General features: G+C 38.0%; 1 protein-coding gene across 1 annotated transcript in view; it reads right to left on the bottom strand.

The window, feature by feature from the left end:
- The window catches only part of LOC136256776 (uncharacterized), a 77,433-nt gene that overhangs the window by 10,250 nt on the left and 50,279 nt on the right, over positions 1-16,904 (bottom strand). Inside the window, exons 13-15 of the mRNA XM_066049799.1 lie at positions 11,782-11,916; positions 11,560-11,715; positions 10,674-11,507 (exon numbers count right to left, since the gene is read on the bottom strand). Of these exons, the coding sequence (XP_065905871.1) occupies positions 10,674-11,507; positions 11,560-11,715; positions 11,782-11,916 (1,125 nt within the window). The remainder of the gene's footprint in view (positions 1-10,673; positions 11,508-11,559; positions 11,716-11,781; positions 11,917-16,904) is intronic.

Below are 16,904 nucleotides of genomic sequence, written 5' to 3'. Positions count from 1 at the left end.
TAGTAATAGCATGGGTAGCAGTGAAATTTGGGATAAATATCACGAGTGTTGTATTGGAAATGGGGATAAATTTCACGAGGCGAAGCCGAGTGAAATTTACCATTTCCAATACAACAAGAGTGGTATTTATCCCAAATTTCACTGCTACCCATGCTATTCCCAGTTAATACCATACTCGCTGGATATACGCATGCTGCGCATTAGCATTGCTATGTACGCAATTTGTCACTATGTACTAAACACACTAAACACAGGTCCACACTAATTGGCGCTACATTGTTAACATAAATTCTAGCCAATGAAATTACAATTACAACTTTTTCACTGCTGTCAGTGAAATACGGGATAAATTTCAGTGCTCCTATTGAGACTTTTGTATGGGCAGTGAAACAGGTATGGTATTATGATGTAAATTTAATGAATACAGTTAAAGATTGATTGCATGTAAGAATGCTTGATTGCCTCAGTTAATGATCAGTACTAGTAAATAATAATACAGAAATTAAGTTATTTGCAATGGGAAGGGCATCATTACTTCCTTAGTGAAACAATCTGCTAAATGGCTTCTCATTCTCTCCTGGTGAAATTTCAGTGTGCTAGGATTTGAATTGAAAACCAAAGCCACTGCAAAAGCAAGAGAAAATAAGCCACAGTCTTTATTGCCAACTTGCTTGTGACACCTATACATAGTGATGGTGAGCTTTTCTGACCCAGACTGATCAAGATTGTTGATGATCGCAATAGACGGTTTATCACACAGTTGGTGAATGTGGAATCAAACACTCTTACTTCCCCAGCTTTGCAGTTCAGAGTAGCAATTGTTATCTAATGGAATCTTGACGAGCAATAAACAACTTGGACACTGGTCTCAATTTCTTGCATCTTCCCTTGATATAAAGTTGTATGCAGTCCATTAACCTTGGGATGCTTTGCTTTTAGCAATCGTTGGGCATAATTGACTTCAACGTTAGTAAGTTCTTCTCTCATGATGATTAAGTTCTTCTCTCATGATGATTAAGTTCTTCTCCCATGATGATTAAGTTCTTCTCCCATGATGATTGAGTTATTCTCCCATGATGATTAAGTTCTTCTCCCATGATGATTAAGTTCTTCTCCCTGATGATTAAGTTCTTCTCTCATGATGATTTTTTCAGCATCAAAATGCTTTCACTTTTTGGCAAGTGATGGTGAATCAGTACTGCAACTTTCTGAATGGACTGTGAGATCAACAATCACTACCACCACATCATCATATTTCTCCACTCCTGCATTGTTACTGGCAGTCAGGCTAGCATCATCATCAACTTTTCTTAGAGTAGCGGAGTCAGCAGAGACAAGATCAGAGGTCTGTGAACTATCCTTATTGACTACACTTACAGTGACCTCTCCTTCAATGTTCAATGCTGACTCCAACTGGTTTTTAGCCTTGGAAGTGTTCTTTTTATTACTTGCAATAAACTTCAAAACACAGGGTATTTCCAATCCACTTTGTGGCAAATCTGACAAATATCAGCGAGGTCCATTTGCATGGCAAAGAATAGTACCACCACACCTCATAAATATAAAACATATTGCTGAAATTTTCCTTGGAACTATCTTTACCTCTCCATCAATGGTTTTCTTGATGGCCGCTGCGTGAGTATCGTGTACATTACCAGGATTTCACTTGCAGACCAAATGATCTTCCACACTAGGGCTCTCCCAAATGCACATATACTCATGATAGCCACGTATCATGGAGTCCACGGAGAATAAAATTGTTGGCATCTTCTTAGCGTGCTATGGAAAAGCACAAGATAACGAAACTACATTAGCTAATTAGATTGCCGGTCAGCCTTCAGACTTGTTATCTGGGATTCACGCATGCCTCCAAAAGTAATTGAAGTGTTATGAATTTGCCAAAATTCTGATTGTCACATTCGCCAAAGTTTTTAGTTGCCAAATTTTTCTTCCATACAGTATAAGTTTGTTTTGTTCATTGAAAAACTTGCCCAACCTTCTAGAAAATAAAAAATAACACTGCACTAAATAAAGAGAAGTAAAACACTTGGATGTGGTGTCCTATTATATCTATGTTGTGTAGTTGAGGCCACACCATAACTGGGACTAACTCCAGCAGCAATATTTTTAGCTTACAATTGCCATATATATAAGCTTACAGTAAAATCCTATGAGCTTTCTGTAGCAGGTCGGTCATCTCACACAAGATGATGTAGTTGATGTCAGATCAGTACAATGTCAGTACCGGTAGATTGGTAATAAATATGTTAGATCAGATTGCAATCAAAATACTTTAGAAATGTTGAATTGGTACATGTTATAGTCTGTTGTGCAGACCCACAGATGGAGTGGTTACAAATCAGATACAAACTGAATGGATATGTTTTGGAATGGGGTGTGTGCAGATCAAAGGTGTCCATTTGTAACACAGAAATAAGCAATAAAGCCAGGCTATCTCTGAGTATTATACTCGAAGGAATGATTTTACTACTGTCTTGATGGTTAGTTACACTGTAATTCTTTGGTAGCTCATTTCACTAAAACTATCATCTACTCAATCAGTCAAGTGGCTAATTAGTTCACCCATTGTACTGCTTCACCACTGAGTGGTTCAGCGATATAATAGTCTTTGGTATCTTAATTTGTTGGAGAACGAGAGCATTGTATATACTAATTCAGCCCAGTGGTTGTACTGCTTCCCATTCATTCAGACGAGTAAGTACAAAACTGAAGCTGTGGATGTTCATTTCAGAGTGATTCATTAGCTTGACTTATTGACAAATTCAAGGCCTGGTATTGTGACTTCCTGTGGTGGTGTGATATATGGTACTGTGACTTCCTGTGGTGGTGTGATATATGGTTTCTTCTGATGCCTTTAAATTCATTAGTAGCTGTCATCGTTTGGCAAAATGAGCCCATTTTTAAAATAATCAGTTTACAACTGATTTGCATCACTGATGGCAGCCTTTGTTCTGCCTACACACCATGCTACATCTCTAATTTATACATCCCTTTAAAGTCTACAGTTACAACTTAGATGTGGAATGATGGTTAGTGTGCTACATTTTGAAATCAGTGGTGGTAAGCTTGATATTGGTGTTGCCTAGATTTTCCAAAGGGAGGTTAAAGGGGCAATGCGTTGTGAATTTGTTTTGTTACAAAGCCATTTAAGATTGCAGAAACACATGATTATTTTGTGTACAATAAAATCATGTGTGTTTCAGTGGATGAGAGAACAATCTTAAAAACTATCCACAGATTTTATTCTATCACTGTAAAAGGAATGAACAAGCAACTGGGGAATAATGGACACTGTACTACAACTTGTGTTCATGTATCACAACCAGGCAGGTTGTAACAGCAATGTTATTGGGGTGAGCCTGAGCGAACCCCACACTGGCAGTACACAATGGAACATATGAGCATCACATTCCCGAGCATTTATGCAATGAACATGGAAAGTCCCACAGTATTAGTAGTTGATTCGACCATCGTATGTACAAGCATCACATTCATGAGCGTTTACACAATGAACACGGAAAATCCCACACTGTTAGTAGTGGGACTTCCGTGCTGAAAAATGATATAAATTTATGTGTGCAATTAGTCTCCGGCTCTTGCTAGCTGCCCACAGAACAGTGGTATAATAATTACACCTGTTCGTGATGATGACTTAAATGTACATGTAATTCTATATAACACCCAGTACCACACCCTTCTTTTAATTTCACATTGTGTGAAGGAGAAGATTTGCAAATGGCTGTGAGCTAGGCTGAGTGATTGCAGAAGAGCCAGAGGCAACTTTGCACGTAAACAACAAGATTACAAGTATGTTTAATTTTTTTTAATACTTCTGTTCATCCTTTATCTGGCTTGCTTGCTGAATTATTTCCATATCCAATGTTCAGTGCCAATAATATATTGTTACATACTGTTCTACAGTATAAAGTGCATTTCCTATATGTTGTGTTACACATCATTATGCCATTGCCACACCATTGATGTACTGGCACTCAGATACCAGTAATTTGCATTGGTCCTGGCAAGCCATTGTGTGAAGAATGCCAGCACAGTTTTCAGCTGATAAGTTTGTGTGATAATGCGTAGCTCTCAACCTGAAGTCTTTCAGTGCCGGGAGTGAGATCACTTTGAGACAGAAATATGAACACTGCCATAATTACATCCCATATAACCTGATAGAGATAACAAACACAACATACACAAAATGTGCCCTTAGACTGATAGCTGCTGTGTGGTTGTACTTGCTGTTGTTTATTTATCTACATACTGTAAACTATATTATTGTGTCTATACATAGTTACAGTCTGCAATGCTACCACACAAAAGAATTGTACTTTTCTTGGTGACATATCCATTATTTCTAGTAGTGGATTTTTATCCTATTGAAGGTACAGCCATCTTTCACAGTGATCAGCTGCATGCAGCCATTTGTTCTCCAAAATTTTATTTCATCTTGCGGTGTATCCATGGCATCGCGTTATCATTTTAGGACATGTGGCTGAGCTCATAACTCTCAGATAGCAGTTTCCAATGACAGACAGCATGCTTCTTTTATCCGCTCTTGGCAACTTCAGCAGCCATGTCTTAATCCAGTGTCCTGATTCATCCTCATTAAACAATATAATTTTAACATGAGGAGAATCATGTGATACAAATTCTGTAGAGATAGTAACTTTTTATGGATTTTTAAGCTTCATTGCTTGCAGTCATGAGATTCAATGCAGGAGGGGCGGTGACAATGTATGATGTGGCCTTCAATGGTCAGGTAATCAAGACAACGTAATAGTAACAGGCCCTCACGATTGCAATTGCATATATCACTTATATTTACTATATGTGCTGCTGTGTATGTGCATCTTTCCCACCCACACACACTGTGCTGGTCATGCACTGTTTGTACATGCCCCATTTGTAGATGGTGGTTGTACGTACCCTGGGCTTAGTTGTACAACCAAGTACTAAGAATAATACGAAATGCGGTTAAAATTATGTCATAAATAATTAATAAATAAATAAATAATAATTAATGTTTGAGAAAACTATAATGTTTGAGAAAACTACGAGGCCTAGAGACAAACTAACTGGGGATAGATTCGCCTATGAACGAAGGCACAACCATATAGTCATTGCACCTGTTCGTGCTGATGACTTTAACATACGTGTAATTCTATATAATTCCCAGTACGACACCCATGCTTTAATTTTTGAATTCGTGAAGGAGAAGATTGGCAAACATCCACGAGTGATTGCAGGAGAGCCAGAGGCCACTTTACACGTAAACAACAACAAGATTACAAGTGTGTTTTAATGTTTGTAATTGTATTTTGAGCGCTCCAGGCATTGGTTGTTCTCAGATACCAGTTGATGTGCTCGTGAACAATGAGGTAAAGAGTATGTTTCAATGTTTTACTTTTATTGTACATCTTCATTCTTAACCTGGCTTGCTAGCTGGGATTTTTTCCACCTTTAGTGTTGCCAATAATCTGCAATCAACAAGAAGATGCAATGCTGCGTATACAACAATGTGTAACTATCTCCTGTATGTTGTGTTTGCATAATATTATAGACTGTGATCACTATGCCAACTAGTGCCAATGCCAGACCAATGATTCAATGTTTTGTACATTTTTACTGTGCTTTGTACTTCAGCTGGCTTGCTAGCTGGAATTATTTTCTGTGGTTGCCAATGGTCTGTGATCTATAAGATGAATTGTTGCATATACAATAATCTGTAACTATGTACTGTATGTTGTGTAATGTGTATGCATAATATTATAGACTGTGATCACTGTGCCAATGCAACACTGCTGGCACATACCAGTGGCCTCTAGTTACAACAAAGTTTATTGTGATCGTTCATAACTGGTGTCTCTTTGTTTTACAAGTGTTTCCAGGTGGCACAGTGAGTCCCAAATTACTGCAGGACAGCTTTATCCTTCACCTGGCTTGCTAATAAAATGATTTTCAACCATCAGTGTTGCCAATAATACATTGCTGCATACACTACAGCGTTAATGCGTATCTCCAGTATGTCATCTATGACACAGAATGTTGTGTATGCACATAGTATGTACACATCAGCCACACCACTGATGTACTGGCACTTGCCTTTAGTCTGTGCCATATTGGGATCATATTGTACTGGCCTTCACCACCTTGTCGTGCATAGTGGCCTTACTTTTTGATTGAGTGTCCTTTATATAAACACATCACTTAATGCCACTATAGTTTGCTCGTTCTTTTGTGTAAGCTACATTTTAGTATTGTGATTGTCTGATGTCAGTTAAACTCTTTCCTGTGTATGCACACTATCATTTCTGCCAGCACACCCACTGCTCTGAGTGCTGGCTATGGCATTGTTTATACATGCCCTATGGCTAGGTTGTCACGTTGGTATAGGTACTTGGTTGTATGTGACCCGGTCCTAGAAAAATAATAATAAAAATAAATTTTAAAAAACACTATTAGTAGTTGATTCGACCATCGTATGACTGACTGCTTGAAGTACCTCACCTTAAGCTTTAAGCAGCCCTTTGGTGACGTTATAAGTGTATCAAAAGTGCCACCAGATTAATCTTACAGCACCTATTACTCAAAATTATCATGCGAAGTCCTAGACAGATGCTAAAAGCATGCTGGGGCAAGCCTGAGTTGTGTAAAAACTGATGCGACATCAACTGTATTTACATGAATCGTATTTAATGTGTGTGTTTATAGCTATACATACAGGAATGCTCAAGCTACTCTAGAGGCAGCTGGAGGAAGGTGAAAGAAGTTCAAGGTGGGAGACTCAGTAGCTTGCCAGTATATAGCTACATAACTGTGTGTAAAGTGTAGTCAGCATGCTTTTGGTAGTAACACAAGATAATTGGGACGAGCCTGAGCAAGCCTCACACAGATCGGTAGTCATTTGACCATGGTACGAGCGTCGTGTTCCCATAATGAAACACGGCTTAACTTCCGTATTTGGTTCGCACTATCAACCATCACATGATGAATATGTGCTGTAGATTACTGATACTCCAAATATGGTTGGTTCATGCTATTGACCATCATACGATGAATATACGCTGATGAATATACGCTGATGAATATACGCTGTAGATTACTGGTACATCAACCAAACAGGCTTGTAAAACATTTGTTACAACAACAACTTTCAGTTTCTTTATGGATGAACAATTCCCATATGATTTTATGGTACTTGGCTTTGCAGTGTGAGGACACTAATTTTCCTTTCCCCGTTTAAACCCCTGTTGTAATTGTGCTTGTAGTTTAGTTGTAGAGTGGTTTGCATTGTAGTTGTAGTTAATTTTGTGTGTGTTTTTTTTTCTTCATATTTGTTGACTTACAGATTACTGATGCTCCAAATATGGTTAATGCTATTGACCATCACACAATGAATATATGCTGTAGATTACTGATGCTTCAAATGCTAATCAACCATCCCCTGGATGAACGAGAACAGAGGGGAATGGAAGGTGTTACTGTTGAATGCTCATTTGAAAATCAAGATGACAGACATAGACGAAGACATAGAGACCTATATATACAAAAACGTAATAAAGAAACTTTACAACAAAAACAAGCAAGAAGAGCCAGACAAACAGAATACCACAAAGAGCTGAGATGACACTGGAATAGCACAATAGTTTATTGCTACAAAGAAGAGAAAGGTATCGCCGAAAAAGATGTAATGAGCCCTTGCCTGATAACAAGTCATTTGCTACCAACCATCAATTCCCCCCCTTTGATATAATGAACTTCATGATGATAATCACACATTATACCTTCTCAAATATTTGTTCAGGTTTGCCCCTCAATACCTTTAGCATCTGTCTAGATATATGAAACAAAGCACTTCATCTCGAACAAGATAATCACACCCTCTACCATCCCTCTACCATCGTGTATCAGCATGTTAGACAGCCCAGGGAGGCATTCTAAGCTAGCTCATCTGGCTTACAATCCTCGTACAAGGACAGATATAATAAAGACTGCCACATTAATGACACTCGTGATCCATAACAGTGATGCAATTTGTTTCTGATTACATCATAAACTTGAACGGTTTCATGCATAAACAATTCACAACGCATTGCCCCAAACTGCTTAGCGGTATGAAGGTAAGTTTTAGAGGCAAGCTAGGGTTGGAAGGCTTGAAACAGGTCAACCCTTCACTCACCAAAATTTACCTCCATACAGACAGTGAAAGACATTATAGAGTGGCATATCATAGTGGTAGAACTGTAGCCTAATGTAGAGGATCCTGGGTTGGATCTTCTATAGTGTTGTACGTTTTGTTCAGGAGCCTTTTCTGTCAAATTTAATCTCATAACTACCATACAAACACTATAGCAACTGTACACAAGTATTTACCCGTTGTAATAGATGCTTTATATTGTAAAATGTAGGCTTGTGCAATTATGTCGGCTTTTCAGATCCAGTAACATTTGTTGTCAAAGTAAAAATTAGCTAGTCAATTATAAATGTGACCATCTCAGTGAAAACCCACCTAGTTCGCCCAACTTCCGGATTTCTTTTTATTTTCTCAGTATTATCTGCATTGTTCAAGGAACGGTTCATTAAAGTTTCAGTCAATTATGATGAGTAATTTTGCACTATAGACAGTAGGAAGAGCAAGGAAATCGATTTGTACTTTTTTTCCCAGGCTAGATGGACTGCCCTTGCCCCCACTCCCAACACTAGCTGTTAAAGTGCTGGACAGCTGGAAATACCAGCAATCAAACAAGGCCGCCAGACTCCAAGTGACCCTCGGAGTAGGCCAGATCAATATTAGTGGTTGATGGACGGCCAACTGAAGAACAATGACCCCTCAAACATATCACTGCAGATCTTAACAATGAAAAGCAAAGCCTACATTGCAGCCAGAATAAACATTTGCTGTAATTATTGCTACGCTTCTCAGCCAACATTGAAGCAAGCTTCCTGAAAACTGTTGTAGCAGTGGGCCCCATGCCACCAGTAGCTGCAAACATCAATGGTGAAAAGCAAGCTCTCTCAACCTCTCTAACACGCTCATCATATGCCTGTCTTTTTTCACGTTCATGAAGCTGGTAACATCTGGACAATTGGGAGCGAAAATAAGAGTGCGTAAAAGGGTTGAAAACCCTGACATTGAAAAATGCATGCTGCCTATTTTGACCCCAAAAATCCCTGGCAACAACATCAAGACATGCACCATCTTCACTATTGGCTTTGTACAGTGACTATACTAAAAATAAACTACAGGCGCTTATATTCGCAGCCATAACTTAGTACGTTTGGATTAGTCTACAGAGTTGGGATTTGGCTTACAATGTTCACCATGGATGGATTGGCAGATCTACGAAGGTTTAGTTTTTGTCCAGCAGTTATTTGTGCATAGGCATATGAAGGCAGTTTTATTGAAGAAATGGCAATGATTTTGTTTACGTCTACCACATCATAAACAATTGCATGTGATGCACAAACCATTGGGGCATGAGTAGGCGAATAAGATGGTGTATAGGTTTAATTGATTTGGGTCTTCCTTCTCTGAGTAATAGCTTGATTAAAATTTGTGTAAAATTTTCTTTGTAACACGCGTAATTTCACCAATTTTTGTTAAATTTTGTTTTTCTTAAAACCCTTGCTTGTGTGAACTAGACAGGTTTTTTTGCTGAGACAGTCACTAATATTACAATTGGTTTATAATATTTATAAGCTGGATAAACAGCAGTGTGTAGATTTCAGCTAGTGATATGGTCACATAGTACATTTTAGAGTTACTGCCTAACAGTGTATTTTGTTATGCTTTATTTTCTGTCTCAAAATTGAACTGGACAGGGATACACTCCAGTGTGTTTGATTCTAGAGTTATGATGGATAATTCCTGTACGAATAGCAAAAAATATTCATGTAATAGTGCCATACAAATAGTTACTCTGCAAAAAAAAAAATCTGTACATTTTTATTTGTAAAGAAAGTTCTAATGGTGAAAACTGGTGTATTATTATTAGCCTACTCAAGAGGAATTTGGTAGTCTTTGTTTCATTACAGTATTTGCTTACTTCACATCAAGCAATAGTGCTTGACTGATCACTGATGTGGAGGACAAATGTGATACAAGGAAAAACTTACCCAGCAATGGATTCCTCTATTCATGGCGAACATGACGGTACAAGTTTCTACTCCGTATCTTGTTATGTTCATAAATTACAACACGTTTTAGTAATTGCCTGTAATTTATTTATTATACTTGCTGTACAAATTGATCTTTCTGTTATTGTCATTTTGTAAGGCTATAACGCCTAAAGTTATTGGCATATGAGGCTGACATGTTAGCATAGCATACAATTACAAATATTAATAATAAAGAATTCAAAAATGCACAATTTTGTCAGGCTTTTGTGCATCCAGTCAAAAATTGGTAACTAACTTAAATTTTGTAACACAATGGCTGCTCCCTTGTAGTATGTTTGTTAAATGATACCTGCTAAATATGAACAAGCATTACCACAGTGTGGTTTACACCTTTCATACTTTATCATGTTAATTCTTCCTAAATCCTGTCAATCTCGTATTGCTCAGAAATTTGACAGCTTTAAGCAAGCGTTACAATGTCCATTTTAGTGGAGTAGTACACTACAGACCACATAACATGATCTCACCTTAACATGATGTAGAGTATCAGACATTACATTCTGGGGACTTTGTTTGGCAGTGTTGATCCGATCACACAAGTGATCAATGGAAGGTCTGGCTGGTAGGATGTTTAGACACTGCATTATCACTGGTAGTAGGGGATTGGTAGTGATCTCATCTAGTTGATGTTTGTGACGTTGAACTTCAGATAGTTCAGTATTTTCTGAATCAGTAGGTGTTGGTGTACTTTGTGTTGCTACTTGTATGAACAAAACTCCTAAGGAGTAAATGTCAGAAGGTCTGGAACAAATTGCATAGTTCTTGATCAGTTCAGGTGACATATAATCTTTGTGTTGTAATGTTGTTTTCTCATTCAGTTCAGAATTTTGTGGGCAAATGTAATCACCAATCTTTGCTTTTCCATCTTGACTGATCAGAACATTACCAGCATGGAGGTTATTGTGTATCACTCCATTGGCATGTAAGTATTGTACTCCTTTAGCCATGTCAAGACACAGGTCAAGTTGTACATGAATCGGTAGCTTCCCTTTCATCTTAGCAGTAAAACTGTTGAGGTTATCAAGCAGTAGTTGAGACAATAAGATAGGAGGACCATCCGGAGTTGGTTGTGTAATAGTGTAGTACTGTTCAATATTAGGATGTTCATGTGAACCAAATATGGCATAGATGTTTTCAATATCTACCACAAACTGTTTGGTCTGGTCAACACTGGTATCAGGATATCCAGGGAGGAGGTTCTTGTGGATGATCTTACCAGCATAAGTTTTGTCACCATAACTGATCCTCCACACCTCCCCATACCTACCACTTCCTAGTAACTCCTGCTGGACCATCTGGTCCTGTAGTTTACATGTTAATACATTAAACAGTATCATATTAGTAGGAACACACCTGAGGTATTGTTTCTCTCCTTCTCTTATCTTTCTTCTCTCTAAACTGCTTCACTAACAGCTTGTTGTCTTCCTTGAGTTTTGTTAGTTCCTTATCCTTCATCATCAGTTGTGAATCCTTCTCAGATAATTGACTCATAGCAACTCTATTCTCTTCCTACAGTAAATTACAAAATTACGTAGTAGTTAAAGCTATCTGATATTTACTGTAAAAGGATGTTACCTCTTTCCTTGTGATCTCTTCTTGTAATTTAAAAACTTTTCCTTGTGTCTGAGTAAGCTCATCCTCCAACTGATCATTTTTCTGTTTACTATCAGATAATTCAGTTTGTAGCAATTGTACAAATGATGACCATTCCTATTGTAGTGGAACATAATACACTTGTACATCATCACATAACTGACTATTCTATTGTAGGTGATGGGTACCCACATAATGTGGAGGTTACCATAGGCAGCAGAAAGTGGGAGGGGGTGGACAATGACTGTAGCTGATAACGAAGTGTAATGGTAACTACACTTTATGGAAATTGATAGTTAAGACATATGTTCAAAGGCTAAATTACATTAACATGGGCTATTCTTTCTTTGATGCAGTGTATGTGAGTTTAGTAGTCATAATCATGTTACTACAAGTAAACAAACAATTAAAAGGAAAAATTAAATTGATTATAGAAATATAGTGAAACAAGGGAGGTCATCTACACCTGCAGATATACTAATGGGTATTAAATGGATTAAGTATCCATTAGTATATTTGCAGGTGTAGGTGACCACCCTTGTTTTTACCACTGTTTTATTTCCATGATCAAACTTAAAATTCCTAATTATTATCATACTTGTGATTTTAAAAGCACAGATTCTTATATTTTAGAGGTGAAAGATTGACAAACAGTTAATTGTTAAATTTTCATGAAATGAGAACCAGAAATATATACATATAGCTATACTAAGCAGCTGATTCTGATAGCTTATAGGCTTTTGTATTTAACATTTCTATTGTATCAGTTGAAGGAGTGGTAAGAACATTTCTGTGTATACCGTATGGAGGGAAACTTTGGAGGAGGAAAAATTTGGTGAATCAAACAAAATATCACAGTTGGCAAAATTTGGCGAATTGTTAGCAAAGCGCACACCCTATTTAATTGATTAGATTACTAATCGCTGTGCCTGAAGCAAGGATCTGGAGTGCCACATTTCTTTGGTACCTGGAGTCAGCAATCAACTAAAAGGTAATACTATATAGACAGTAGATCTACACCCTCTGGAATAGTGAATATCGTACTTGATATGGTAGCACTCGCTACTTGTCACGCCCGTTTCGAGGTGAGGTTTGAGGATCACAGATACAACTAGCTACCTATTGAAGTAATTGCTTGGCTCTAGTTTGATGCCTGGCCCTTGGTCAAGTAGAAAATTGTTTAGTTCGACACTTGGTTTGCTGTTTTCTTTACTAGCAAAATGTTTGGATGGGGAAGATATGGTCATTCGCCAAATTCACCAAATTTTTATGGTGCCAAAGTTTCCCTCCATACAGTATGTATCCACACAAAAACAGCCAAGCTATGAAAAAATGGTGTAGCCTTAAAAAGTCTGGGTGAAAAGAAGTTGTGAAATCAAAGGTGGTGGCCAAGAAATGGCTTCAGTGATGTTAATACTAATAAATTTTAATGCACACAGTCAAATTATAATTTATTATCATTGACATTGTTAAAATGGCTGCCACCTTTGATTTGAGGCGGTTACCTGGAAGTCGTGGTTTTGAAGCCATACGTACTGCTACAAAACTTCATTTATTGTATCAATTGATTAGTGTCTATGTAATATTTAAGATGGCAGCTGCACATACTAAGGTTCATTGCCTTATTATTATTATTATTATTATCATTATTATTATTTGTTTACTGTACAGAAACCTCCATATGGAGTATATAGTACAACAGATTAAATTAAGAATAAATTGTAGTGATTGTACTTAGCTATAATTAATACATTGTTTAAATGTGCTTAAGGTAGGTGATTCCACAGTACTGCTAGATAGGTTATTCCATAATTTAATTGTAGAGGGGTAATAAGAGTAAAGGTAAGAATCAATTCTGGAGTGTGGCTGCAAAAATCGTTGATCGTGACCTTGTGTTTGGCTTGCTGTTGGGATTAAATAGTTTCCATTATCGATGTGAACTTGTCTATGCACCATTTTATACATCATAACTAGCTTCAAATTGTTCCGTCGCTGTTCAAGAGTTGGTAGATTCAGGTGATCTAGTATCTCAGTTACACTAGCCCAGGGTGAATAATTGTTTGTAATAAATCTTGCAGCTCTTCGTTGGACCATTTCTAACTTGTAGATGCTACTGTTAGTGTATGGAGACCAGACAGTTGATGCATACTCTAAGATAGGACGTACCATTGCTAGATAACACAGCTTCTTAGTTTGTTGAGTGCAAGAGCTAATATTACGTCGCAAAAAGGCATTGGCTGAGTTTGCTTTACAGGTAACATGTTGGATATAGTTTGTCCATTTCAGGTGTTCATCTATTGTTACTCCCAGGTAAGTGGCACTGGTAGATCTACAAATTTGATGTTGTTTCAGAAAATATGTTGAGTTAGTTGTTAATATCCTGTTAGTGATCTTGAGGTGTACACATTTGTAAAGGTTGAAAAACATTTGCCAGTCTTCACTCCACCTCACTATGGCATCAAGGTCTCTCTGCAATACTAAAGTGTCTTCATTTGAATAAATCAGTCTAAAAATAAGTATATCATCAGCGTAGAGTCGTATCTGAGAGTTCACTAGAGCTGGTAGGTCGTTAATAAAACAAGTAAATAGTAAAGGGCCAAGTACTGTACCTTGCGGTACGCCAGAGATAACTTCACACTGCTCACTAGTTACACCATTCAGAACTACTTGCTGTAGTCTTTGTCCAAGAAAATCTTTTATCCAATTGACAAGTTTTGGACAAATTCTGTAATGCTCAAGTTTTTGAAGAAGTCTTACATGTGGAACTTTATCGAAAGCTTTGCTAAAGTTAAGAAATAAAGCATCCACTTCTCCACCGTCATTAAGTATTGTTGCAAATTCATGAATTGTGTAGATCAGTTGTGTTTCACAGGACTTATTTTTCTGAAAACCATGCTGTTCTTCTCGAATAAGTTGATGATTTTCCAAATGAGAGCTGATGGAAGAATAGATGATGTGCTCTAGAACTTTACAACAGATTGATGTTAAGGATATTGGGCGATAGTTAGATGGTAATTTACTATCTCCCTTTTTAAAAACAGGCACAACAGTAGCATGTTTCCATTCAGATGGAAGGTGGCCTTGTAACAAGAAGAAATTTGTTACTGTTGTGTGAGTATTATTAAAGAAGATATTCACTGAAGTAAGTAGAGTAGTTCAGAACCTTTGTTCACAGAAATTTGGGTGCTTCGTGTAAAACTTTGGTGGTATACGTCGCTTGTGGTTTTAGTATGGTATGCTAAAGTGTTAGTACAACTTTCTGCGTCAGTTTTTTCTTGTATACTAATGAGCGAGACCTCTGTATATTATAGTAATGTAAAACAAGTGATTGGTATTTGTAGTAGGTCAAGAAAAAAAATTTTTTTGTACTGCCTATCAATGTTACAGCAGGTTTAGGTCCCTTTGCAATGGCCAAAAGGACTTCAAAATCCCATAGCTGTGTTTCAGTCTGGCATAGGCTGAAGTTGTGTTGATTGCACACTGCATATGCTGCTAGAGAATACGTAGATTCCACATTTGTGACTGGATCTGTGAAAACCGGTCTTATCACCCAAGACAGGAACTTTGATTTTTCACACAAACACAAGCTTTATGAATGCACTATCAAATTTCACTGTCACAGTCGACCAGGGTAAAGTGGTCTGCTTTTGTTAGCTGCTTTTTCAAGCACAGTGGCAAGCCGTTCAAGTGGTCTGGTGCCTTGATGGAGCCCTGGCCAACCAGGAAATGGCTGTGTGTGGCTGTACAGTTCCATGGTATTGGATAGTGATCTGTACTGTAAATTTCCTTTCATTTTAGCCAGTTTTGAGCCTTGAATGGCCAATAACTTGGCCCAACACGCTCCTCTTCAGTTTTTCAAACAGCATCTTATCCGGCTTCCAGGCTCCCGCCTCCCACCTCTTTTAGAGCTGAACAATAAATTGAAGTTAACATAAAAGGTTGGTTACAGCGTTAATAGAGTATGCGCACGCCCATGCAGGGACTAATTGTAACATTGGTGGGTTCATTGGCTCACATGTGTTGTTGAAGAACACCACAAGGAGCGGGAAGGCAGTTTGTGCCGAAAAACTTACGAGGAGTGGGAAGGAAGTTTGTGCTCAAAAACATAAATAGCGGCTAAGTTTTACATGTCACGTAACACTGTGTAGCCACGTAGTGTCTGTCCTTGTGTTGTATTTGTGTCTCCTACTTTTATGCCGCACATACAACCTCGGCTTAGGCCACGTAGCAATACTGCTTGAATCGTTGGGGTGGTTTACCGATTGTTCTAATTAACACCCACCGGATGATATAATTGTGTAATAATGCTTGTTGTTTCCAATTAATGCTTATCATGCAATTTTAGTTGAGAGAAGTGTTTGGTTTAGCTGTTTTTATCAGCTTGCTTTACATTTGCTTGATGTCAGGTCAGTTGAACTACTGGTGTCTTGGACTACTGGGCAGCACCAGCACTTGAAGCAAATTTTATTTGAGTGCTTGTGCTGCTGATTGCTTGATGTCAACTTCAGCCCTGTTTGGCTTACTCCTTTTGGCATGTCAGTGTCTACTCCTGTGCAGCTTCAATGAAGCAGCAAGCCCTCATTTGTGGTAGTCCTGCCATTGTTTCGTTGTCATGACCACTGCTTCATTATAACACAAGCAGAGCACTGATCAGCAAGCTGCTATATATACCCCCTGCCCTGCTTGGCTTTCTGCCCCACTTGGCTTCCATGTTTGGTCAGGCTGACATGGTATATCTGTGACCCATTGTAGGTTTTCAGGAAATTTGTTCTGAAACTCAAGCACCATATTACAAGCCATGGCACAGTAGTGATCATCGCAAATGCACTGCACTTCGCAGTTATGCTTCCTGGTGGTGTCAGTGCTGTTTGTCACAGCATCAAAACTGCTGTATAACTGCTATTATTTTGAAGCACTTAATATCCCAATTATTACCAAACCCGGTATGGCCATATCTAACAATGGGCTATGTGTCAGGAATTTGTATCACGAGCCCTGCATTTCTTAACAGATCTGGTGCCTGTTACCCACATTAACTGAAACAATAAAGTGTATTAAGTTCTTATCGATATTTGGGTAGCTGGCACCTTGTAATGATAATGGTG

Source organism: Dysidea avara, chromosome 5 (assembly GCF_963678975.1).
Source record: "Dysidea avara chromosome 5, odDysAvar1.4, whole genome shotgun sequence".
In the NCBI taxonomy this organism is placed as follows: Eukaryota; Metazoa; Porifera; class Demospongiae; order Dictyoceratida; family Dysideidae; genus Dysidea; species Dysidea avara.
Note: the sequence above shows the minus strand (reverse complement) of the source record. Positions and strands in the feature narration are given on the sequence as shown.